At 39.4% G+C, this 25,078-nt stretch overlaps 1 protein-coding gene across 5 annotated transcripts in view; it reads right to left on the minus strand.

Annotated features, from left to right (window-relative positions):
• Positions 1-25,078, minus strand: part of MCTP2 (multiple C2 and transmembrane domain containing 2) — a gene marked incomplete at its 3' end in the record, with an annotated part of 245,631 nt that overhangs the window by 135,689 nt on the left and 84,864 nt on the right. For 3 of the 5 annotated variants that reach the window (XM_082619662.1, XM_082619660.1, XM_082619661.1), the window contains exons 5-9: positions 19,406-19,548; positions 18,592-18,668; positions 17,993-18,104; positions 13,591-13,626; positions 1,988-2,152 (exon numbers count right to left, since the gene is read on the minus strand). In XM_082619662.1, coding sequence (XP_082475788.1) covers positions 1,988-2,152; positions 13,591-13,626; positions 17,993-18,104; positions 18,592-18,668; positions 19,406-19,548 — 533 coding nt within the window. Of the gene's footprint in view, positions 1-1,987; positions 2,153-13,590; positions 13,627-17,992; positions 18,105-18,591; positions 18,669-19,405; positions 19,549-25,078 lie in introns of those variants that run through there. The other 2 variants (XM_082619663.1, XM_082619664.1) reach the window with 2 other exon arrangements.

Below are 25,078 nucleotides of genomic sequence, written 5' to 3' on the forward strand. Positions count from 1 at the left end.
TTTTGATATATATATATTTATTATATAATACTTATTACACACATACAATAATGACTATTGAGATAGGCTCTCTATATAATATTATATCTCAATAGACATTTTACAGTTGTTCTCTCTTACGAAAGATACTACTAATCGGTTAATCAAATGGAAGTAACATTTTTATTGGCACATCCATTCAGCGCTGGCTTAAGAACTCTACGAATTAACAGTCTGGGGTCTTAATTAACATCTGTCAGATGCATTACATGAGAAACCCGTACCCTGTAGGCCGCTGCCTATTTTTAAATCCAAGTTTACTGAAACCAGTCACTAGAATGAGAGAAAGACTATGAAATTCCACTGCAGCCAAACCTAAAAATTAACAAGCGTGGTCTGAAAACTCCACAGGTGTTCCTGTGTTCTCCGAGAGTGATTTCAAGTTGCTTGTATGTTTGATTCACTGGCAGGACTTTCATTTTTGTTTCATTTACACAGAGATTCAATTTGTAAATAAAAAGTGAGCAAAAACTCAGGCCACTAAGTATCAGGACCTCAGGGCCAACTATTAAATCCTGAGGCCAAGTATCCCCGTGTGAGAAAACAGGGACTGCTCAGACCTCAGCTGCAGCCAACATCACGTAACATCATTTATGCCGTTTTTCATCATCATTGGGCTTAAATATATCAGATCACAGCATTTTGAAACCATGAAGAGAAAAAAAAAAACTATTAGACCACAAATTAAGTGCAATATTCCCCAAGGGGAAACGTAGCAGATCCTGGACTAATTCTACACTTCACCTTAGTCTAAAAGGGTACGTGTGCTTAGTGATGAAAAATTTTTCTATAAATCCTTACCCTGACCCTGGATCGTTAAAGGAATCTTAGTGGAGAGCTGTGGTCATCCTGGATATACTCACTGTGAGGTACAGCCTAAAACTGCCTGGTTAAAATAATTATCTGTATATTTCTGCTGTATCTTGTCTTCAATTTTTTGCATTTCTTATAATAAACGATTCTTCAATATGAGCTTCAATTCTCTACTCCTTGTGGAGTAAATGACATTTCATATTTGATTTTGCACTGAAAATTGTGCAGCAGAAAAAACCTCTTGCCCCCCTAAATCATTTTCTAACTAGTCTGCTTCAGTTAAGTCCTCTTCACTAGAAAGCCCAAACTGCAAATATCCTCAGGCCTATTTTCAAAATCTTCCACTGATGTTTTTCTTCCTATGTGGCTTTTGGCAAATGACTTAACTTTCAAGTACCCTAGTTCCCTCAATCCATAAAACATAGGAAATATTTCTGTCTGACAGTTATGTAAAACTAATTAATTACCACGGTTTGGAGACTAGTGTTTTTGAAATAAAAACCACACCAAATTACTGAGATTAAAAATTAAATGGAAGTTGGATCAGCAGGATAAGATGATTGATTTTTAAAGACGGCTAAAAAAAGCCATTACCTTTGGTCAAAACAAATCACTTTTAATACTTTTTAGATAGTTTTAAAAATCACCGCAAAAAAACCCCCAGCAGCACTAGATGTCTATTTTTAGTGTTCATACCAACAAGTTAGAGAAAGCCCGGAGTACATAATTTTGAAAACATGTTTAGTTAACTCAAATATTTTAATCCAACTATAACATATTATACCATTTTATTTTTATATGATTTTGAAAGCATTTAGTAATCCTTTTCCCTCATTCCCTGAAACATAGTTTGCTTATTTTCAAAACAAAAATAAGCCATGCATTCAAATCTATTATTTAATAAGCTTTCTCTAGCTTCAGTTTAGTATATTAAAATAGATTATACTAAGCCATCAAATACCCATATTAACAGACTGCACCTATACAATTATTTTGTTTTCTGGGATGCTCCTAATACAGTTAGGAGGGTTAAAAATAAATTCTGTTCTTGCGAAGTTTAGAATGGGAAAACTTTTTTTTTCCATTGTTTTAATCTTAAAGATATTGTTCCCCTTAAGGAACTGACAGAACTTACCTTACTTTTATACCTCTGATCTCCCAGTTTTAACTGGACAAACATCTCTGTCATGCTTCCTCCTGAGACATTCTTTCCTTCCAACAAAGTTATACTTATAATCCCGTTCCAGAGTTGGTTCTTTTTCAAGGACTCAGAGAGCCGGAGGTTGCGTATCAAAGAGGACTAAAGCAAAATATAAAGATAACGTATAAACTTGCTGATAATTCTTGAGTGTAACTTTGGTGATCAGAGGAATTCCAGCTTTCAATATTTGATTAGAAATAGCACTCCCTGCCTGGTAAAAGTGTTAAGATTCTTCACTGGCTTTGCAAACCTGCAATCACAGTTATGTGACTTCCTTCTCAAGCACTGGACTTGAAACATATAGCAAAGCATGAATTCGAACAACACTTGCATTTGGCACCGGCCTGTACTCCCACCTAGATGTGCTCTTTGGTAGGAATCCTTCAGCTGGGCCTTTGGCTATTTTAATAGTAGGAAGGGAAGAAAGGCATTCTGGGAAACAGAGATATAAGAACCAGGCATTACTTTTCAGGGAAACAAAATACCTCTGGGCATTTAGAAATTATGGTTTTGAATTTATCCTTCACACTTGAATCTGTCCCCACTTCCCTTTATTCCTTGGGCTACGACTAAAAAGCCTAACACCACTGGGAGATTCACAACTCCAGATATAGCCTGTAATCGGCTAGCCAGCCAAGTGAGCTTTGCAGAGGGAAGGCTGCATAAAGAACACAGTCCCAAGGCTGGGACCCAGTAGGGGTTCAGTTACTTGTTACCTTATTTTTTTTCCTTTTCTACACTGTATTACTCACACACACCTTAAACAGAATAAAGAAAAAGGCAAATACCCCCTATTATTAAATTATAAAGAGGCCAAGCGCACTGTATTTTTAATTTCTATTATGTAAATTTTCTAACACACACAAAGATAGAACAACAAACCTCCATGTGCTTATTCATCAGATTCGACATTTTGTCAATCTTATTTCACCTATCCCTTCACTATTTTTTTTTCTGCCTGAAATATTTGAAAGCAAAATCCTTATTTGTTTTTACATAAGCACCATGCTATGATCACACTCAATACAAGTAACTATGATTCCTTTGATACTGTTAAATGCCCTGAAGGTCTCAACAGGGTCTTTTTATGGTTAGTTTGTTTGAGTGAGGATCCCCGACACGATCTGCAGGCTGCATTCAGTTGGTGGAGTTCATTCACGTTCTCCGTTCAATAAGTGAAATGGCACGAGTGTGGACTGCTTGATTTGAGGGAGAAATAAATGGGCTGAAGAAGGTAGATGGTGTCGAGTATCATAGTAAAGCAATGAATTTCTAACACTATATATTCATTCCTGTCATCTGCTCACTCTATCTTCGAGATCATTTAGGCATCAATTTGCTCGGTTTGATGACCAGTTAGTCACAATTTATCACAGCAAACAGTATGTCAGTGCCATGTTAATTACACGTCAGCTTACTTCATCCAACACACGTCACTCCACCACCCTTAATAAATGATGCAATAATGCCAAGTGTTTGGATCACTTTATGATTTCCTTAAACAAAATATTTTTAAGGAAATCTGTACTCCCAACTTCATATCTGTGTTGCTTTTCTCTTGAAATTGGAATTCACACACACAAACACACAAATGCAAACACACACAGGGGTTTGGAGGTGCTGAAACAGAGCAGGAAAGGGAGATGGGAAAATAAGTAATTTTTTAAAAAAAGAAAAAAAAACCCTCCTCTGGAAAACATGAACAATTCTTTCTCTAACTTCTATTTGCAGTTGGGTTGTGGACAGAATATATTCAATAATGAAGGTTTATGAAATAAAGTTAAGTAATTTTATATTTGCTAAAAACAATGCACACCATCACAATTTATCGACAGATACATATATAAATATGTATATAATCTATATGTGTGCATACAGATGTAGATACACTTAATACATTCTCTAGCTTAGTAAGCACACGGGCTGAAAATTTCTATCTTTAAAAAGAAAATGAGATTTTGATTCATATATCCTGCTGCACTTTCCTTTTTTATGATTTTTCTTCTTAAAGTTCGACTTGCCAACCAACAAGCTGAAGCATGACCTGTCCCATGGCTATGCTTCAAAGTTCCGACAGATATATTCCTCCCTAAACACTGCAACTATTTCAAAATCCTTTTTATAAAGAAGGGAGTAATGTCCACAAGGGATCAAAGGGCATCCTACAGTCTGGCAATTGCCTAAGAAAAATGGCAGTGCTTCCATGAAATATACCCTAAAATAATTTTGCGGCTTGGTATGTTCTAATTTCAAATTGGATGTTTATCTTGGAAAGGCTTCTAACTTGTCCATAAAACAGCCCCACTTAGCTCTATGAGCTCTGTGAAAATGGAATCCAAAGCTGGTTATTAAGGGGGCCCAGAGATAGGTTCCATATGGCGGAACAGCATGGGAGGGCAAGGCAAAGGCCTACATCAGGCCCAGCTTGGCTGGAGCTCCTGATCTATCCACGGACACTCGTTGCATTACACTCTAACATCTGGATTATTGCTTGCAATGTCCCTGGGAAATATCCACTTTCCATCAAAGCTTTTATCTATCTCAGTCGGACTTTGAACATTTTAGTATTTAACACAGTCATGTTTGATGTGATGGACTTGCTCTTTGCTGTCCAAGATTTTTTTTTTTCCTTACTAAAAGCAGGGTAGGAAAAGAGAAGTATTTATTGCACAGTTCACAGATAGAAAAGGACACAGAACCATTATTTTACTTATTTCACCCTAAGTATTTCTGCAAAGCCCACTATAAGGTTATGTCCAAAAAAAGTTTCATTTGCAAGCGATGCAGTCTAGGATATGAGTATGAGCTTTAAAGACGTTTCTTAACTACTTTCGCATTTCTCTTCCACCCTTGAGACTTGTGATGAGGCTTAAGAGCAGGGTCTGTGGCTGTGGGCGGCATCCGGGCCATCCCATGTATGCTCTCATGCAGATCTGGGCTATACAAATCTTTTGTGCTCGTCAAAAGCTCCCTTTCTCCCCACCATAAATCGACCCCTCTGCACTCACTCTGTTAGCTCAACAGCTCAGGTCTTCATGACCGTGCCCGAGCCCTATATGTGAAATTTGTCATCTTAATGCAGCTTGGAATGTGAAAGGAGAGAAGGAAATGACCCATCAAAAGGAGAAACCCACCCCACCTGAGCTGAAACAAACACCAGAAGATAGAGCAAAGCTTCTGGGTCCCGACCCTAATTTCTCAGCAGACATAATGGATAAAATATAGTACACATCAGGGTTTTGTTATTTTTCTCCTTCCTCCCAGAGGATCAGAACCTTTTACTATTTCTATGTGGATTCATTCATAGGCTCTCTTCCTTGGCCCTCACCCCACCAAATCCACACCCAGAAAAAGTGACTCTCTTTTGAAACATGCAACTTAGTTATGACTAGTGAAAACAAGGTGTGATATTTAACTTAGAAACATATTAGCTTTTGTAAAAATGAAACAGATTCCAAAACATTAATATACTTCCAGGTCACGAAAATTTCACAGGAAGGAAGGGAAGAAAGGGAGAAAGACTGAAAGTATAGGCTGTGGAGCGTCTGCTTACTTCCAACAGGTGCAGAATTCTCAGGAGTTTTTGATCTAGGAATAGACTCTCAAAACAGTGAATAGATTTTCCTTCCTGGGACATAAAAAAACAGACTGCAGCTTGGCAAAATGCATTATTTGAGGATTTTGGCCAAGTGGCATGCTGTGAAGACAGCAATGTGGACGCCAGTACCCCGATTCCCGGCGTGGCTACAAAGGAAACCCTGGGATAGTGGACATGTCAGCTCAATGCCTCCTGTCCGTCCCAAGCCAGGAAGAATAGCAGAGAGGTCACGAGTAAAGAAGGATCCTGATAGGAGGGCACAGAGTCCAGGAGCTGGGGCCACAGCCTGCAGATATCAAAAGCAATGTTATATTCAGCGATGCCACAGTCCATAACTAACTATGTTGACCAATACCACGGGGTAACAATTCAAAGCACTCCCTTGGGTGACAAAAAAAACACCAAAACATTAAAAAAATTAAAATTAAAAATAGGGGCGGGACTTCCCTGGAGGTTTTGTGGTTGAGACTCCGTGCTCCCAATGCAGGGGCCCCGGGTTTGATCCCTGGGCAGGGAACTAGATCCCACATTCATGCCGCAACTGAGAGTCTGCATGCTGCAACTAAGACCTGGTGCAGCAAAATAAATTAATAAATAAATATTTTTAAAAAAATAGGAGCATTGAGAAAATGTTTTTGCAAGGTTTTTGTACTAGGCCTACCTTACTTGTGCCAATTACTGCATGGGTACCTTTTGGATCATCTCAGTGATGGAGATTTAAAAGTATGTGTTCCGATGATGCCAATCCAACTTATTTTGACTCTCATTAATTATTTTTCCTGAATCACTGTGAGAAAGTAGGGAGTCAAGGAGACAAACGCATGAAAAAAAGAAAGGAACTAACTTTGTAAGTAAAATGAGGAGTAAAGCAAGATTCCAACTATGTTGGCAATGCTTAGAAAAACTAAGGGAGAACATTCAGTCTATAAAAGGTTTCCCTGAAATATTCCTTCCAAGCTTTTTCAACATGTAAAACTACTTCTCATTGTCAACAGCTTTTACAGCATGACATGAGAAGATCCATACATTCATGCAACAGGCTTCCAGAAAGCTGCTACTCGACAGCTCCTTATATCATCTGAAGAGAACCCTGTAGGCATAAATTCTCCTAGAACTACACAAACATTTTTGCATAGGATATAAAGGAAGCCTTTTAAATTTCCCACAGGGGAATGGACATGAAAGATGAGATTTATATTTATAGATGAAAACTATTTCACAGTCCCAAGGATATGAATAATCTGTGTGCACAAAGGCATTAGCTATAAAAGGATTATATTAAATTATTTTTTTAATTAAAAGGGAATATCCTCACTCCATGTTTGAACTTAAAAATAAAAATTAGACTAAGAGAAGATTTCTAAAAATTGATAAAGTCCATAAATACCCAATGATTCTCAGGGTTCTGGACTGAGGGGGGAGAAAAATGAAGGCCATGTGATTCAACAAGATTCTCCTTTTTGCCCTGACCTCTAGAAAGCTCAATATTAAATGCTGGGCTCATATACGATAATATTCATCAACTAGTATTTCTTTTTGTTTGTTTGTTTTTGCGATATGCGGGCCTCTCACTGTCGTGGCCTCTCCCATTGTGGAGCACAGGCTCTGAACGCGCAGACTCAGCGGCCATGGCTCACGGGCCCAGCCGCTCCACGGCATGTGGGATCCTCCCGGACCGGGGCATGAACCCGTGTCCCCTGCATCGGCAGGCGGACTCTCAACCACTGCGCCACCAGGGAAGCCCGTCAACTAGTATTTCTTGATTCACATGTGTCATCCTGCGGGCCTTCATTTCTGTGTTCCGTATTTCTATGTCTCTCCTTCACTTAAAATAGGTCAAGGGCACCCCTATACGAGACTGGGACTAGGGTGAGGCAAGTGAGGCATTCGGGGTGAAACATTTAAGGAGGTGCTCACTCTCAGGCTTCTGCAAAGGCAGGTCTGGCCCCTGAGCCCAAGTGCCTTCTCATGTTTTACACCCCAGGCACCTCACCTCCCTCACCCTAATCCCAGCCAAACCTAAGATTTAGCAGTGCTCCCCACTGCTCTATAAGGCCTGCCCCTCTTACATCCCTGGCTTTGCCTCCTACTTTCCCTAGCATCCCACGCCATACCCCAGTCCTCACCAGTGGCTCTCAAACATCACTATGCTTCCGAATCACCTGGAAGGCTTGCTAAAAGATGGCTGGGCCCCGTTTCCAGAGTTTCTGATCTGAGAGGCCCGAAATGGAGGCCCAACATCCACATTTCAGAAAATGTCCAGGTGACGTTGATGGTGTTGGCCCAGGGGCTCCCCTTTGGAACCGATAACAACGAATTCGGAGCACTTGCCATGCACCACATTATTTTATAAATGTCCTGTCTCAATTCACTTCCTCCTCCTTCTCATCTGGTGAGATTCACTCCAGCTTTCTGGGTCCCCAGCCTTCAATCCACCCCATCCACCTGTAAAGCCAAGATAAGGGCCTAGTCTCTGAATACCCCCCAACTCCTTACTCTCATCTCTCCTAATCCCTCATCAGTTATGATGGCCAACTCTTGTCTCCAAATTCTCAGGACAGTGTTCCTGACAATACAGTATGTGCTCAGTGAGAGGCTTTTTTTTTTTTTTTTTTTTTTTTTTTTTTGGCCAAAACTCAACCTAATGTCACTGAGAGGAGAGATTTGATGCAAAGTTTAGGAAGGAATTGGCTCTGTTCTTCTGGGCTGGAGACACACAAGGTTTGAGAGTTCTAACAGATCAAAGGTCTTACCTGAGCATGACTGAAGCCCACAGAAATGAGGAAAGCCTCTAGAAACCATTCTGCTCAGGGTAATGCTGACCTAGACTTCAAAACAAGGCAGTAGAAGCATCAGGGTTAAGATATTTAGAAGTGTGCCCGTGCAGTGTCACTTCTAGATAGATAGGCAGGCATGTAGGTAGGTAGAAAGAGAGACAGGCATATAGACAGACAGACAAATAAATTATGTAGATATAAAGATAAGCAGATAGAGATAGATAGGTATATGGATGTATATGGCTGTTTGGGGGTATACCATTCTCCAATCCTTCAAATTTAACCAAGAAAACAAAAAAGTAAAAGGTATTACTAAGGGTGGGCATTTGAGTTAAGAATGTGTCAAAATGAAAAGGAACCAAACAAACAAAAAGCATTCTATTAATTGGGAAAGCAGTCCAGACACAATACTCTCAGTTAAGTTCTACAAATGGACCACACTTCTTGCAAGGGGTTTTGCTTGTGCTACTTCCTGGGTTTATAGCGAAATAAGGGACATGGGTTCACCTAGAGAAAGGTACAGTGATAGAGGGCATTTACCAGTAAGGTGGGAGGAGTCGTATCTCTTCCAGTTTGAGCAGCTTCTTCTCAACCCAAAACTATAGGACAGACAAAACAATCATCCAAACCTCCTCCTGGCTCTTACCTGGGCTCTGGTCACAAAGCATGTCATGATATGTAGCTGGATAGATAGGTAGACAATAGATAGATAGATAGATAGATAGATATAGATAGATAGATAAGATAGGCAGACAGACAAGACAAAAAGAGCTTCCCTCCAAATTCTTTGACTGTCCTCTTTCAATTTAAGTTCCTCCACATTAAACTAGCCTTGTGATAAGATACCCTACAGGAGCTAAATATGTTAAAACCACACTTCTATAGCTACCGGAGTCCCAGCCCTGCAAAGTGCTTCAGCCTGCAATGAGGTCTTCAGTGAACCCATCTTGGCCCACGTGTTAGAAGCAAAATTGACAAGGTCAACCTGTATAACTGAATCAAAGGCAAAAGCACAATCATAATAATTTGCTGAGACTTCCCAGACTTCACTCATTTGGCCAGACAGCTAACCCACAGACACAGCCGCCCCCGGGGCAGCAGCCTATGGGAGGGGTTACAACTGACAAGGATGCCACGTCATCCCCCTGGCAAGACAGCGTATAGTCACAAGACCCAACCAGCATCCCATCACAGGGGGCTGCTGGGCGATGAGACTGAGGATGGCACACTTCAAAAAGCCCAAGTGGACAAACCAGCAGAGAAAGGAGGCGCTGGCCCATGCAACAGACAGCTCTCCAGTTCAAGACCAACCTCAGCAAAACACTGCTAATACTAACTCCACCTTTCTGAGACTGCCTACCTGTTCTGAGTCCTAGATGTCAGAGAGCTAGAAACAGAGGGGCAGACAGAGCCCAAGGGAAAAAGAGAAAGTGGAAAAGGGGAAAGAAGACAAGGAAGACATAACCTAAATTCAGGCAGAACCCTCACCATGTAATTCATGACTCTTACCAAGTCATGACACTGAAATAAAGTATCCAAAAAAGCCGAAAGCAAAAGCGTAGCCCCTATATTTTGTCAGGGAATACAACGGGAAAAGAGAACCATTCCAGGTACTACGAACAGAGGGAATATAATGAGGAGAACAGGTGATGGAAAAGCTGAGATGCCAAATAAGAGTATATGGAGAAAAGTTAAGGTCAGTGACAGGAGGAGGCAGCCAGCACTCTTAGGCTGGAGTGAGGGCGGGGCGGGCGGACTTTCTGTAAAGTTCCAGGTAGTAAGAATTAGGGTCTGCCCCAAGTACTCAACTCTGCCACGTCAGCCAGAGGCAGTGCATACACAAATGAGTGCAGCTGCGTTCCGATCAAACTTTGTTTGCAGAAGCAGACACAGGGCTGAATTTTGCACTCAGGCTGAAGTTCAATGACCCCTGGGCTAGAGAGAGAAAAAGAGTAAATGCTAGGATCAGGGTACAGAAAAAAAATGTTGCACTAGGTACAGGGATGTCTTCTACCTTAAATGGCTGACACAGAATTGCATAAAACAATGGATCAGAAGAGGGGCCATGTGAGAATAAATACTTATCTCAGTGCAAATTAAATAAAGAAAATCCGTAACTAAAAGGGCACTGTGGTCACTCATAATACAGTCCCAAATGAAAGGGCAAGGGTGTGGTCTGTATATATGCAGATTTTCTGAATACAATCAGTGACCCATCAATTCCATATTTTATCGTCGTGTTTTTATCCCATTAGACTATTTGATGTAAGAGAAGTAACTACTGTTAATTTTCTATCTCTGTAACTATGATATACATTAGAAAGTGAGAAGTAAGGTTTGGAAACAGATCTATTCACAGAAAAGATTGTGCATAGTAAATATCTAAAAAGAAGTAGGGGCTTCCCTGGTGGCACAGTGGTTGAGAGTCCGCCTGCCGATGCAGGGGACACGGGTTCATGCCCCGGTCTGGGAGGATCCCACATGTCGTGGAGCGGCTGGGCCCATGAACCATGGCCGTTGAGCCTGCGTGTCCAGAGCCTGTGCTCCGCAACGGAAGAGGCCACAACAGTGAGAGGCCCAAGTACCGCAAAAAATAAAAGAAAAGAAAAGAAAAAGAAAAAGAAGTAGTTATCTGATTCAGGTCCTTTTAAATAAGATTTTCAGTTCTCTCTTTAAAAGGCTCATTAGAAGGAAAACAAAGGCTTTTGTATGAAACCTAAAGCTATTTTTTAAAGGCAATCTCTATGTATTTACTGTATTAAAATCAAGGTCAGTATCAAAATCAAGGAAACGGGGAATTCTCTGGCAGTCCAGTTGTTTGGACTCCGTGCTTTCACTGCCGAGGGTGCAGGTTCAATCCCTGGTTGGGGAACTAAGCCCACGAGAGACCAAAACAAAACAAAACAAAACAATCAGGAAATGCTTTAGAAGACAGTCCACAAAGACTCTGCCATTCTGGGTCCCTCTAGATGATGCAAATTTACAAACTTATGGGTCTAAGAGCAATTATTTAAATAAAGTTAAGTTATTATAAGAATAAGATTGAGGTGAAAGAGTCAATGACATTTTATAGGTAATACATCACTTAGGACTAGTAAAATTTTAGATATTCATAGTAAGTAATCTTCCTTATATTAAAATTCTGTTACCTAATTTTTAAATATAATAAGGAAATCCTATAAAAGAAGCTTATAGTTTAAAAATATCAAGATAGGTTGATCAGGGTATTTTAACTACTTACACACAGAAGATTAATCACAGAGTCTATAGATTTTCCACATGACTCATTTTCATAAGCTAAATTAGAAGCTATCTCATGTTTTCCTCCACAACTGCAAACTCTAAGCAGCAAATGTCAACCTAACAACTGAAATTCTTCACCAATATATAAATGGCATCTCTCATATAAGATTGCGAGTAGCTTTCAATGACCTATATTCATCTAAGGTTTTATTAAACATTGTATTAGGTTTGGGCATTTAGTCTCTGAGCCCAGTGCACTGAAGTCAAAATTCTAGAAACGACAATGATAGGGAAAAAAGAAGATGACAGTTCCAGGATCCTCTGTTCCTTTCATATTTTTGATATCTTTATCCCGGCCGTCAACATTTTTCCTCCCCCTCTTCATTCCTTTGGCTGTTCTCCCTAACCTCTCCTGTCCTCCTCTAGACTCCCATATTCCCCAAGCTCACAATTTTTCTTTCTAGCCTTTATGTTCTTCCGCAAACTGCCAGTACTCTTCCACAGGCCGGAGCTCCCTAACTAAAGATGGTTATTGATGTACAGTACCAGTGTTTTAGTGCAGCAGCAGAATCAATAAATGAGAAAATACTGCTTTGTCAGGTTTCACCAGAGCATGCTGGGAAACTTTACCGCTGCGAATGGTTACAGCAACTCTTAATACATGAGAGGGAGAGCCGAGCGCCCTTCTGTGGAGAGAAATGATGTTCTTCTACCCTCTAGTGACTATAAAGGAATAAGACAAAAGCTGAAGGAATTTTTGAGATGACTTCACATGATTACTTATTGCCTCTTAAGTTTATTTCTAAAAAGAACCAGAGTCTTGGAAACCAAGTGAACAGGTAGGATTAAAAAAAAAAAAAAAGAAAACCACCTCAGCCTGGTTATTTTTAAAGTGCTCAAAAATGCAAAGGATATACATTTTAGGAAGAGTCAGAACTTTGATTCCTCTGGATTTGAAAAAGCAAGGTTTAGAAAGTTTACCTTCTTTCCTAGGAACTAGTCAGGTTACAAATCTCTCCTCTCTCTTTCACATACACACGCTCTTACAAACACACGAAATCTTTGTTTCAATCTCCTTATTTTATAGAGAAGTAAACAACTGCAGTGTGGTGAGGTTAGAAATGAGAGATGGCATATATCTGTGTACACATGTGTGTGTATAAATAAATGCATATACAGAGATTGCCCACGCACCCTCCCCTCATACACGGACACATCATGGCCACCTCCATCTTGGTTATTCCTCTTTTAAAAGCAGTAGACCTGCTAAAGTAAGTTATACATAATATTTTTGGTTTTATTTATATTTACATTAATTTTGATATTTAGTCACTTAAGTTACAGTGTGTTACCTTAATAACCTGATAATAACACATCCCTACCTTGGTACACCTATACTTTTTATAAATTGCACAGAAGTATATAATTGTTTAAAAAGATACTAACAACGTAAAAAAGTCACCAGTATTTCATGGAGAAATCTTTAAAGAAATGCTCACAAAAAAAAAAAGGTAAAATAAAAGTAAAATAAAAAAGATTTATAAAATATACCATGTATTCTTCTCAATCTTTTCACCGCCCTTATAACAGTTTCCACCTAATGGTAAATAGCTTTCTAAAGGACTAAATCTAACTGCACTACAACTCCAAATAATTCAAGCTTAATGAAGTGTAACATTCTAACATGGTCGGTACATATAAAATGTCAACACTAAAACAAGTGTAAGTTCAAACATCTGGCTATGCCCTTATTAAATGAAATTTTAAAAGGGAGTTTGTTTCCTTTTCATTCATAACAGCAGTAAGAGGAAAAGAAAGCCTTTCCATGTAAAGGTTGGATAATAATCTTGTCTACATTTGTCTTTGCTACAAAGGTAACCACATGATGTAAAGAAAAAAAAAAAAACAGTTATATTTACCTTGCCGGCACTTAACTGCTTCCGATTTGACCAACGCTAAGGATTATGTCCATTGAATCGTGAAAAATGGCAAAATAAAAGAGAGAAATAGAGTCGTTAACAACATGATGATGTTATCATGCTAGTTAGATGGTGCAGACTACATTCAAACAACTGACACCCACATTCTGAGGTTTCAGAGAAAACACATTTCAGCAAGAAAATCGTTAGAAACCTAGAAAAATCACATTTCTGTGGTTGCGTTACATCATTTTCTCACAGCATTCAAAAATGAAAAAACAAGGACAGAGAATACTGCTCAGTCCTTACAAGTACATTTATGTTTTTATTTGCCTGAAAACACTCTAATTTTACCTCGAAAAGCGAAGTGGAAAGGCAGGTTTTTCCTACCTGAAATATTCAGATAGCATTATAAAAATGTTTAAGAAATCCATGGACAAAGTTAGTTCATGTTTAGGTTTCTGTAGTTTTAGACACTAGAAAAAAATAATTCCATTGCCCTCTGCTGAGAAAATCTCAATATTCGAAATAATAGGAAAAACAATCTGAGTCATTTCTTCACAATGAAGAAAAATAGGCTAATGTACCAGTGAGGGAGGGAAGAAAAAAATGTTCTGAACAGCCAGTAACTTCACCACTGTTCTCTTTTGATCTCTCATTTGTCGAGCTAAGACTGCTGAATTTAGCCTACAATTAAAGTTCTCTCCTAACAAAATCCTCTCATTACTCCTGTCACCGTCCAGTACTGCAAAGCTCTACTCTGGCTGGTTAACCAGCTAACTGGATGTTAAAACTTGGAAAAATTTGGCAGATTACAACTCAATTATGAATCTAATTGAGCAGCCCATAGTAACTATTATGATTAAGGAAAAAAATGCCTTTAGGCAAATGACCTATCCACATTGCCAGTAAGTCTCCCCAGTAAATTAGAAACCAGAAAACAAATTGTCTTTGGGGAAAATCCACTTATATTCCAGGGACCAGCAAGTAGAAACGCTGGTACAAAAATGTCTTGAAAATATCCTTCAGGAAAAACACTTTCCCTGGTGAAACTGTAAGCTCAACCACTCAGCATGTGACCCAGAGTTATAGAAACTACAATCTGGGTATTAAAATCAGTTCTTTTTGTATTTTCCCGACAACACATGAACAAATATTTTCACCCAGAACAACCACTAAAATTAATCACCATGGTACACATGGCTATTCCTAAATAGCCTTTTGAAATACAATTCATTTGATTTTTATATCACCAAAGATTAAAAAATAGATAAGGAAATTAATGGAAAATGAGTATTACTGTCTGCTTACTACAATACTAACAGCTACCATATATCGGGTGTCTACTCCATGCTAAGCACTATATTTGATCATGTTGATCCTCACAAACCTATAAAATAGATAATCTTTCTTTTAAATCAGCATTTCACAAATTATAGCTGAGAATTAAGTAATTCTGTGAATTTGACCTGATCACTTATCTTCTCAAAACTAAAAATAGTGGAGTCGGGATTCAAACCCAGGCAGTCTGATGACAGAGCTCATAATGATAACTAAAATATTATTTTTGCTGAGAAAAAGAGACAGAGGGCAGGTTCATCAGCCCTCCACCCAGGGCCTTACCTCCTAACTGTACCATGCCCGTATGCACTTAAATCCCTGGCCCTGAGGGTCAATTTACAGACATTTTGCACATGTTAAGATTTTTATTGGCTTGGCTCTAAAGCAACAAAGACTGCCTCAATGACAACGGGAAGAAATACGGGTACAAAACGGAGAATTCAAACTGAAATCTCTCCATCAGGCTTTAAATTAAAATGGAAATTTATAAACAAATTATTCCCAAATAATCTCAGTCTCCCGTGTTAGTTACCCCATTAAAAAACCCAATAGAAGAACATCTTTAAATACTAACTTAAACTCAATGAAAAGATCAACCGTTTTCTGATACCTGCTCTATCCAAAGGGCCCCTGATATGCACTGTTAGTTGAATAGCCACACACGGCCAAGGATAAATTATTCCTTGCTCAGGTATACTTTGAACAAGTATATAAACAGAAAAATAACACGACCAGTCAGAACAAATAGAACAGGCATTACCATTATTATTATTTCTATAATACCCCATTTTATTTATATATGTACATCTATATATACACTCACATACATATACATGGATATGTGTATATATATGTATGTACACTCGTATATATAGTAAATAGATTGTGCACTAGACCCTGCCAGACAAGCAAAGAACAAAGAAAATGAGAAATCGTACCAGCAAGTAGATAATGCGTACCACCTGACAAACTCTCAAAAACAGGGTGTGGAGGAGTCAAGGGAAGAAGGGCCAAACTAAATAGGATGACAAGTGTGTCTCCTTTTAGGGCTCTGAAAAGATAGGCTTTGAGATGTTTTCCAAAAACAAACTCAAGCTGCATTGAGTATTAATTGCTCTGCAACTTGAAATACATTTTGACTGAAATGGCTCTACTTAAAAACTCCAAATTTTGGCAATATTTCAACATATTTTAAGTGCCAGTAGTACTGCTAAATACGATCCAATACACTACAGAAAAATTCACATGTGGAGTAAATACACGGTTATTATGCAGCTGAAATATGCAGCTATCTTCATGAGGTCATTATCCAAGTTTACAAACCCCACTTAAATATGTAAGAAAATTTCAGAACGTATCAGCTGGCAATTATGCAACCACGTGGCAAATAATATGCTCATTTCCATGGCATGTCATTGTAACCTGGCATCCAGCTCAAGGAACTGGTCACCTACTGGATGCCCTGCCACTGAATCCGATGGCAATGCCATCAAAACTAAGAGAAGTTAAAGGAAGTCCCTCCATCGCTATGTTGGATAGAAAAAAAAATTATTTTTGACATCAGTTTAAGATATTTTAGCATCAAAATATCAATGTTGGGCTCCCCTGGTGGCGCAGTGGTTGAGAGTCTGCCTGCCGATGCAGGGGACACGGGTTCGTGCCCCGGTCCGGGAGGATCCCACATGCCACGGAGCAGCTGGGCCCGTGAGCTATGGCTACTGGGCCTGCGCGTCCGGAGCCTGTGCTCCGCAACGGGAGAGGCCACAACAGTGAGAGGCCCGCGTACCGCAAAAAAAAAAAAAAAAAAAATATATATATATATATATATATATATATATATATATATATATATATATCAACGTTATTGAGGCCTCAGGTTTTAACAGTGCCACTTCTTAATTAATAAATGGAGATCTCCCCACCAAAGTTATCATCAAGTAAATGCTCATAAGTAAAGAATTCAGATTAAAAATAGCAACTGTTTAGTTGACCCTCTGGCAATTGAAAAATCACTGTGCAGTTTTTTTGTTGTTTTTTTTACTCCTTTAAACTATCTTCAGTGAGTTTACTAGTAAATCACTCATGATTTTCATCATGAAAATAAATTACAACTAACTGCAAAGGTAATGTCAAAATGAAGAATATTCTCCACACTGACCCCACTGACTCAATTCAAGAGGTATTATTGGAGGCCTACCTTATAAACAGGCTTCAGATTTTCATACCAGATTCTAAACATGCTGAAATTTTAACACATCTTAGTCCTTTTTCAAGTAGCTGTTTTTAATTGGCTTTTTAAATACCTTTCAAATAAATGACAATCCAAGATGCTTTCATACTCATTTTCATTCTTGGAATTTTAAGGTATAATACCAGAATATAAAATAAGATTATGGTTTGTAGTCACATATTTTCTCCTAAAAACAGAGTCCCCATCATACTGTCACAAAATCCAATGCTTTTTGATGTTACAGACACCTTTAATAGGTAATGCATTAACTAGAAATGACCATGTAACAGACTAGAGAATATTAAATGTGTGTCTTCCCAGAAGAACTCTCAATAGAAAATTTGGTAGCTAAAAGAAAAGGGAAGATGAAACGGAAATGCTGCAAATGTATACTTGATCACCTTAGTAATGTACAACACAATGACTAAATCCTGGGAACAGCTTTTCATAACAAAATAATGCCTAAGTCATCTAGTACCTAAGAAAACAGTAAATGGAAACCTTAACATTTAGAAAAAACATATTTTGTATAATCTGTGACAAGCAAACCATAAGCAGCATAAACACTTAATAACAGCAATAGTATTATTGCTACAATATTAATAATACATCCCTAGCCAAAATAGAGATCATTCCTTACTGGATTTCTTTCCAGGTTTCCAAAAGAAAGGGTGTACGTTATCACAGATAGGTACTTTTAAGTACCTAAACTCTCTATAGAGTTTTTCCCCCTACCCAAATAAATACAAAAATGTCAGCCATCTGGCAACCCAATTATCAAAGAAAAGTTGCAATGGAGAATTTTAAAAAGAACAAAAGGGTCACACTCACGTGTCTCTTGAAATCACACTGTTTTACTACTAGGTTCAAATTTAATACAATCACTCCCATGTCATCTTCTAAACTGTTTGGATCTTCCAATTTCAAAATATGTTCAGTCGTTCTATAAGCAAAAAGCAACAAATGACGGTAGCACTTATTGGTAGTACTTTATAGCCTTAGAATACATCAGGAGCTTATGATAAAAATCTCCTACCTCTGAACAGGGGTGAGACACAAGTTAAAAAAAGCACCAGATTCAGTGAAAATAAACCAACCATCTTCAGGGGTAGAGAAACTGTTTGGCATTGCCTAATTCAACAGTTGGTCAACTGATTCTTCTACCCTACTTCCCAAAGAAAATGTAAATACTTGTTTTAATTTTAAGGTAAGTAGGTTAATGAACACGAAAGTACAAAATTCAATACACCTTTTAGGTTATGTTATAGAAGATGTAATATCTGACCAATATATATTTGGGAGCTAAAAAGCAAAAATTATAGAAAAACTCACATTTTAAAGCACTCTCATTTATTCCGATTTTGTCATTTGATTATCTTGAGTTCCCTCTAAAATTCACTAATAACAACTAGATGGTAAAATTACAATACCTGTTAAGCTCAAGATCACTCAGAACGACAAAGGCAGAACCCATGAAATCAGATGTAGTTAAATCTCGATCATACACCTACAAAGAAGAAGGGGGCCAGTAACACACATTAATATGGCAAACCAACTGAGTATATCAAAGTATGGATAAATGCAATAGGCTGGGAATTTTGAATTCAGTCTTCTAGATCTAAAAATAATTTGCACAGTATAAAGAAGAGTTTAACCAAGCTGATGGAGAGAACAAAATTATTCAAACCTGTGCATTTTGCTTACTATGGCCAAAATAACAGAAAATACTTTTAAGGTAGAATTCATATGCATTAAGATATTATGCACAATGGACCACTCTCTGTAGTTTAAGTGGTCTCTCATTAAAATTTAGTACTTTCTGCAGTGAGCAAATCTGCCAATTAAATAGAAATTTGCTAAATATTCTATAGCAATCCCATCCTGCACTCAACTCATGCAGTTTTAACCCAGATGTTAGAGCAATTGATGCTTACAACCGGTAGCTTAAAGCTCTCTGAGAAAGGCTTTAGTACTTGTCACCACTGCACTGGCAGTAATAATTCTTCCACATTCAGTAAGTTTAAATACAATCAATGGAGATATTATTTTCACTCTGCTAGATCTGAGAGCAACATACAGTTTGACCAAGGGTATAAAGAATACCTTCCATACTTATATTTTTAACCCAGTGCTTAGGAATGATACAAGAATGAATTTGGGAAAGTTGACTTTTAAGAGGGCGAAGATGGCTAAGAAAAAAATGTTTTTAATAAAAGAGCAGATTTGAAAGTCATCTGGGATTACCTTCACACGCAGCTTTTGATCAAGGCTTTGTATTGGCAATAAGACTATTTCGTCCCAAACTGGGTTCAAGTTCTTATATATGACTTTACTTTTGTACAGAGTCTTCCCATTCAGCTTAAATTTCACATAGGGATCACTCGTGCCTTTAAATGAAAAAGAGAGCAAGACAGGTTTTTAAAATATACGTAAAAAGCCTATAGGATCTCCATTAAGTAAAGATTCTTTCCACACTCTCCAGGCTCAAAGCACTTCGCTGAGCACACCCAGAACAAATGTCTCCCTGCACAGAGACTGAGGGCCCCAGAGGTGGAGAGGGGAGAGAAGTGAAACAATCTGGGGTAAATGACTGATTCTTCTTTGCCTTTCGTGGTAGAATATAAATGGGCTCCTTGAGCTTTTTCTGTTTGGTTTCACTGTGGGTATGTCATCACTCTCCTACCCACAAAAAATTCAAGAAATAAAATCCACCAGCACCAGCCAAGAATCTCAGGAGTCCTGGGGAGAAGCCCACTCCTCCTAAGAATGGCAGTGAGTCAGTGAGAATGGAAAGAAACCATTTTCAAACATTTGGCCAGACGGCTGACTCAACAGAACCCTGTACTTTATAATATAATCATAATCAATCAATCAATCCCTGGAACCACCGACTCAGAAGATGGGGCCTGGGGACTCAGACCCCAGAACCAGGGGCGTAGAGATTAAACTGACAAAAGTTGCCATTCTTCGCCCCCGCCTCCGCACCTGCGGTAAAGCAGAGAACATTGTCTCCCCCTGGCGAGCTGAACGCCCCTCAACAAGGCCCTCCGACCCGCCGGCCTCGGGCCAACACCCTTGACCTGCTGCCTCCTCCCAGGAAGCTTTGAAAAGGAATGAACAATGTCCCGCTATAGCCACTGTGTCCAAAGCAGAAAGAAGGGCCGATGATGGACCCTCCTCCACATTTTTCAGATCAGTTGAGGGAAAAAAAATGCCCACAAACATAAGACCAGGATTCATGTGTTGTGCAAGTGTGCCATCATACTCGGGACACAGAACAGTGACTGGGACATATTTGCACTTTACTACCTAGTGAAGAATGAATAAAGGAGGCACAAATAAATGAATAATCCACGAGGCCATGAATGAAGGCCAGCCGATAATGCTACAAAGAAAGGAAAAAAATCTAATTTGGGGAGGTATGCTGGTATAATTCATCGTGAACCAGACTCTGAATAAGTGCTCAAAGACCAACAGTCTGTTTTGTTCACTGACACACTCCAGGTGCCTTGGATGATGCCCAACTGAGGCCTCCACAGATTTACTGACATGAGTTCTTGATATTAAAGTCAAGCCAGTGTAGTCTAAGACTATTACATCAAAATTTAATTAGGCTACTCTGTCACAAACATTTCCAACTCGTTAATACCCACCATGAATTATTTCAATCATTTTTTCTTTTTCAGCTCTTTCTGAGGTTTCTGCAGGACGGAAAACTCCTGAACATGAATGCAATTCTATCCTAACTATTCTAACTGGGAGTCACATCACTTGGGGGCAAGATACTACACATTGGCTAAAAGTCTTAGCAGATTAACCAAGGCATCATTTGGATAATTCAGCCATTCCAGTATGGCAAGGCTGCTAACTTTAAAACAAAGACATCAGTGACAAATATACACATATATATATCCAACACTCACGTTTTAAGTTTGGCAACAAAGGGGCAGAAACCCAGCAGTCTTTACTTTAAACCTGGACACACACGTACTCGCACACACTTAAGCAGCAATTCTGGGCAGGATAGTAAAAATGAAGGCATTCCCAGCCATTCAGTGGAATAGTCACTAGTGAATCAGTAATCTGTTCACACCCCCTCTTTGAGAGTACGAGAGAACACCTGCGGCAAGTCAGATTTTAACAGTCATTCTGAAATATATAGATAAAAAAAAAAAAGTGGGGGGAAAACTCTAATAAAAAGAGGCCTTTAATTAAATGAAATTGCCACTCCAGGATCAGGCCTTCATGCTTGTCAGCGTGCTCTCAAAATAAACATCTCAAAACCAGGCCTCGGTGGTGTCACTTTCTCACAGGCAAAGCATACTGGGTAATCCCCAGGCATCTTGACAGCTACATAATGTTCAAACTGTTTCACGGGTGAATGGCAGCAGTTGCGTGAAAGAAAATATTAATGTCTGGAATTAATAGAAAAAGGGACCAGGGTTTACAAAGCCAAACAAGGAACCAGGGTGTCAAGTGAGTACGGCGTTAATTGTTAGGGAAAATTTGAGAAAGGGGGGGGCAGGGGGCACGTAGTGATTTTTTCTCTCTGAGCCTAAGTGCCTCACTGTCAGGCAAGTGACATCTTAACTAGGCAGGTTCTGAAAAGGGGTCGCCACTCAGGAATGCAACGCCCAGATTATACAAATGATGAGATGACACCTGAATGGGTGGACTTTAACCTTTTTTTCACAGGGCGCTTCATAAACAATGAGGCTCCTTGGAATAAAGAGGTAGTGTGGAACTTTGGGAGGAGAATGAAACTAGGAGGCCGGAGACGGTGCCTCCCTCCTGGGGTCGCCACCCGTTCTGCCATGTGGACTCAACAGAGTCACGGAGCCTCACATTTAGAATATGTAGCCATCACGCATCCACAGCCAGAGCTTCCTGCTCCCATGCAAAAGGTACTGTGGTTCTGTGTGTGCTGAGACAGACTTGACAGCCACTCAATGGTCCTCCAGAAATGCTGTGCCAATTCACACTCCGGACAACGACGCGGGACAGTCCTTATTTCTGCTCATGATGCTCTGGATGGTCACACCTCCCTTGACCCTGCTAACATCACTCACATGCCACAAACACAGGTTGCCTCAGAGCATGGCTCAGGGTTACTGAGTACTAAGGCAGATGGCAAAGGAGGATCCATCCCAGAGCCTTTTCTTCTGTACCTGGCGGGCAGCAGGCAGATGGTATATATAACCCAAGGTCCAAGAGGTAAGTGTCAAAATAGAATAGAACTTGGGGGTTATGCTAGTTCACAGGCGGGAAAGGTTAGCTCCAGCTGGGGTATCAGTGGAGGCTGAAATAAAGGAGATGGGAATTGAAACATGGGTGGATCTGGCCAAGAGGAAAAGGACTGAGGCCATTTGGGCTGGAAGAACCGGCACTGAAAGGGGAAAGAGGCCAAAATGACTAGATCTGTGTGGTGCCAAGCAAGCATTTCAATTCATCCAGAAATTAAGGGGGAAAAATGTATAATGAGAAAGTTAAAAACCCCAGTTTTGGGCTTCCCTGTTGGCACAGTGGTTGAGTCCACCTGCCGATGCAGGGGACATGGGTTCGTGCCCCGGTCCGGGAAGAGCCCGCATGCCGCGGAGCGGCTGGGCCCGTGAGCCATGGCCGCTGAGCCTATGCGTCCGGAGCCTGTGCTCCGCAGCGGGAGAGGCCACAGCGGTGAGAGAGGCCTGCGTACCGCAAAGAAAAGAAAAAGAAAAGAAAAAAAAAAAAAAACCCGGTTTTGAGTCAGACTGAAGTGCCTTAAAAGTCACAAAATAAGGAGTTAAGTTTTTGTTGTGTAAGAAATATAGGGTAGTTTTGTTTTTCCTGTTCTCTTTTTTTAAATTTTTTAACAAGTGTAATACATGCTCATGATTCTGAAAGGTATGAAATGAAAGCTCTCCACCCTCTTAATCTTTCCTCATTCCCATTCCTCATATGCACCAGTTTCTTGAGTGTTTTACAGGAAAAAATACAAGAATTGTTTTTAACTCGAATGTAATCATAATAAATGCACTGGACTCTGTGCTTTCACAACTAAAGTACCTTGAAGCTCTGTTCACATCAGCAATACAGATTCACCAGTTTTTTTTTCTTTTATCAACTGCATACATTTTCATTGTGTTCTTGTATCTTAATTTATGTAACTAGTTAGCAAATAATAAACATTTACATCACTTCTAATTTTTTTTTTTACTAGCACAAACAATACTACAACAAGCATCCTTGTATGACTATCTCTGAGTTCATATGTGATTATATTCAAAAAGAACTGCAGGGCTTCCTTGGTGGTGCAGTGGTTGGGGGTCCGCCTGCCAGTACGGGGGACGCGAGTTCGGGCCCTGGTCGGGGGAGATCCCACATGCCGCGGAGCGGCTGGACCCGTGTGCCACGGCTGCTGAGACTGCTCTCTAGAGCCTGCGAGCCACAACTACTGAGCCCACGTGCCACAGCTGCTGAAGCCCGTGCACCTGGTGCCTGTGCTCCGCGGCGAGAGAGGCCACCGCGATGAGAGGCCCACGTACCGCGGCGGGGGATGGCCCCCTCTCGCCGTGGCTGAAGAGGGCCCGCGTGGCGGCGGAGACCCAATACAGCCAAAAATAAATAAATAAAATAAATAAATTTATTTTAAAAAAAAACTGCAGGGCAAATGAATGTGTCTTTTCTGGTTCTGGCAGCCATTGTCAAATTGTTCTTCCAAAGTCTATCAAAATTTACACTTCCACCGAGAGTATACGTTTTGTATTTTTTTCTTTACATGCTCACCAATATTTGATGTCATAAACCTTTACTTTGAAAAAACAGCAGGTAAAAAAAAGAGTTATCTCAATTTTTCTCTATCATTAACATTCAGAGTAAAGCTTAGGATCTTTCATATTTTAGTGACCTACCTTTGTCTTTCTTTGTCAGGGAAATTCTCACTGATATCATTTACCCATTTTTCTATGGGCTCAAGGTTTTGTCTTTTGCTTATGGATTTGAATGAGCCCTTAATTATGGAAAGCAGCCATTGGTTGTAAATCTTGTCATACTTTGTTTAGACTTACCTTACTTCTTGCAATAAGTTATTTCCATTTTTATTTAGGCAAATTTACCAGTTTTATTTATGGCACTGTCGTTTAACATTCTGCTTAGAAGAATTTTTTTCACTAAAGGATTTTAAGTTAGTTCAGCCATGTTTCTTTCCACTGATTTTGCAGCTTTTCGCTTTTTACACTTAAGTCTTTGGTCCATCTGGAATTATTTTAGTGTGAGAGGGAAGGAAATTCAGGTTTACTTATGAGTAGGAGAGTAAAATGATCAGAGCCAAGCTTCAGAAATATAAATCTGGCAGCAGCTTATAATTTAGAAGGAAGAAGAAAAAGGCTAAAGCGAAGAAACCTGGTAGTTGAGATAATACAGCACTGGGGAGTTGAGGAGACAGCTATACTCAAACTATAAGAAGCACCGATCCAGGGTTTCACAAAGCGTGATCCATGGAATACTCATACCTCGAGGTGCTGCATGGACTGAAAGGGTTATATCATCAAAACCACTGGGAAAAGCTGTTTACTCTTTTCTTACTTGGAACTTCCCTATGTAGAGTAAAATATTAAACTCTGCTAAGAACTGTATTAATGACAAACAGAAGCAATAATAAAAACAGCTTAAAACTTTTCTACTCTGTATTTCATAAAATTATTTAAATATAGAAAACATTTTACTTGGGGCATCTATGAACGTAATATTAAACTCCTCCGAATCAAAGCTCTGGAAGGTGAGATGCATGCCCAGAGTTGCCTAATATGCATGGTAGGTGAATTATATGAAGATATGATAAACGAATAAACTTTGAAGTAAGATGGGCATGGTGGATTAAACTCCCAGACCTTCCTTTCAGTAACTGTATAACCTTAGGCATCGTAATTTCCTTATGCCTTA

This window comes from Mesoplodon mirus (genome assembly GCF_964341445.2).
Source record: "Mesoplodon mirus genome assembly, chromosome: 4".
Classification (NCBI taxonomy): Eukaryota; Metazoa; Chordata; class Mammalia; order Artiodactyla; family Ziphiidae; genus Mesoplodon; species Mesoplodon mirus.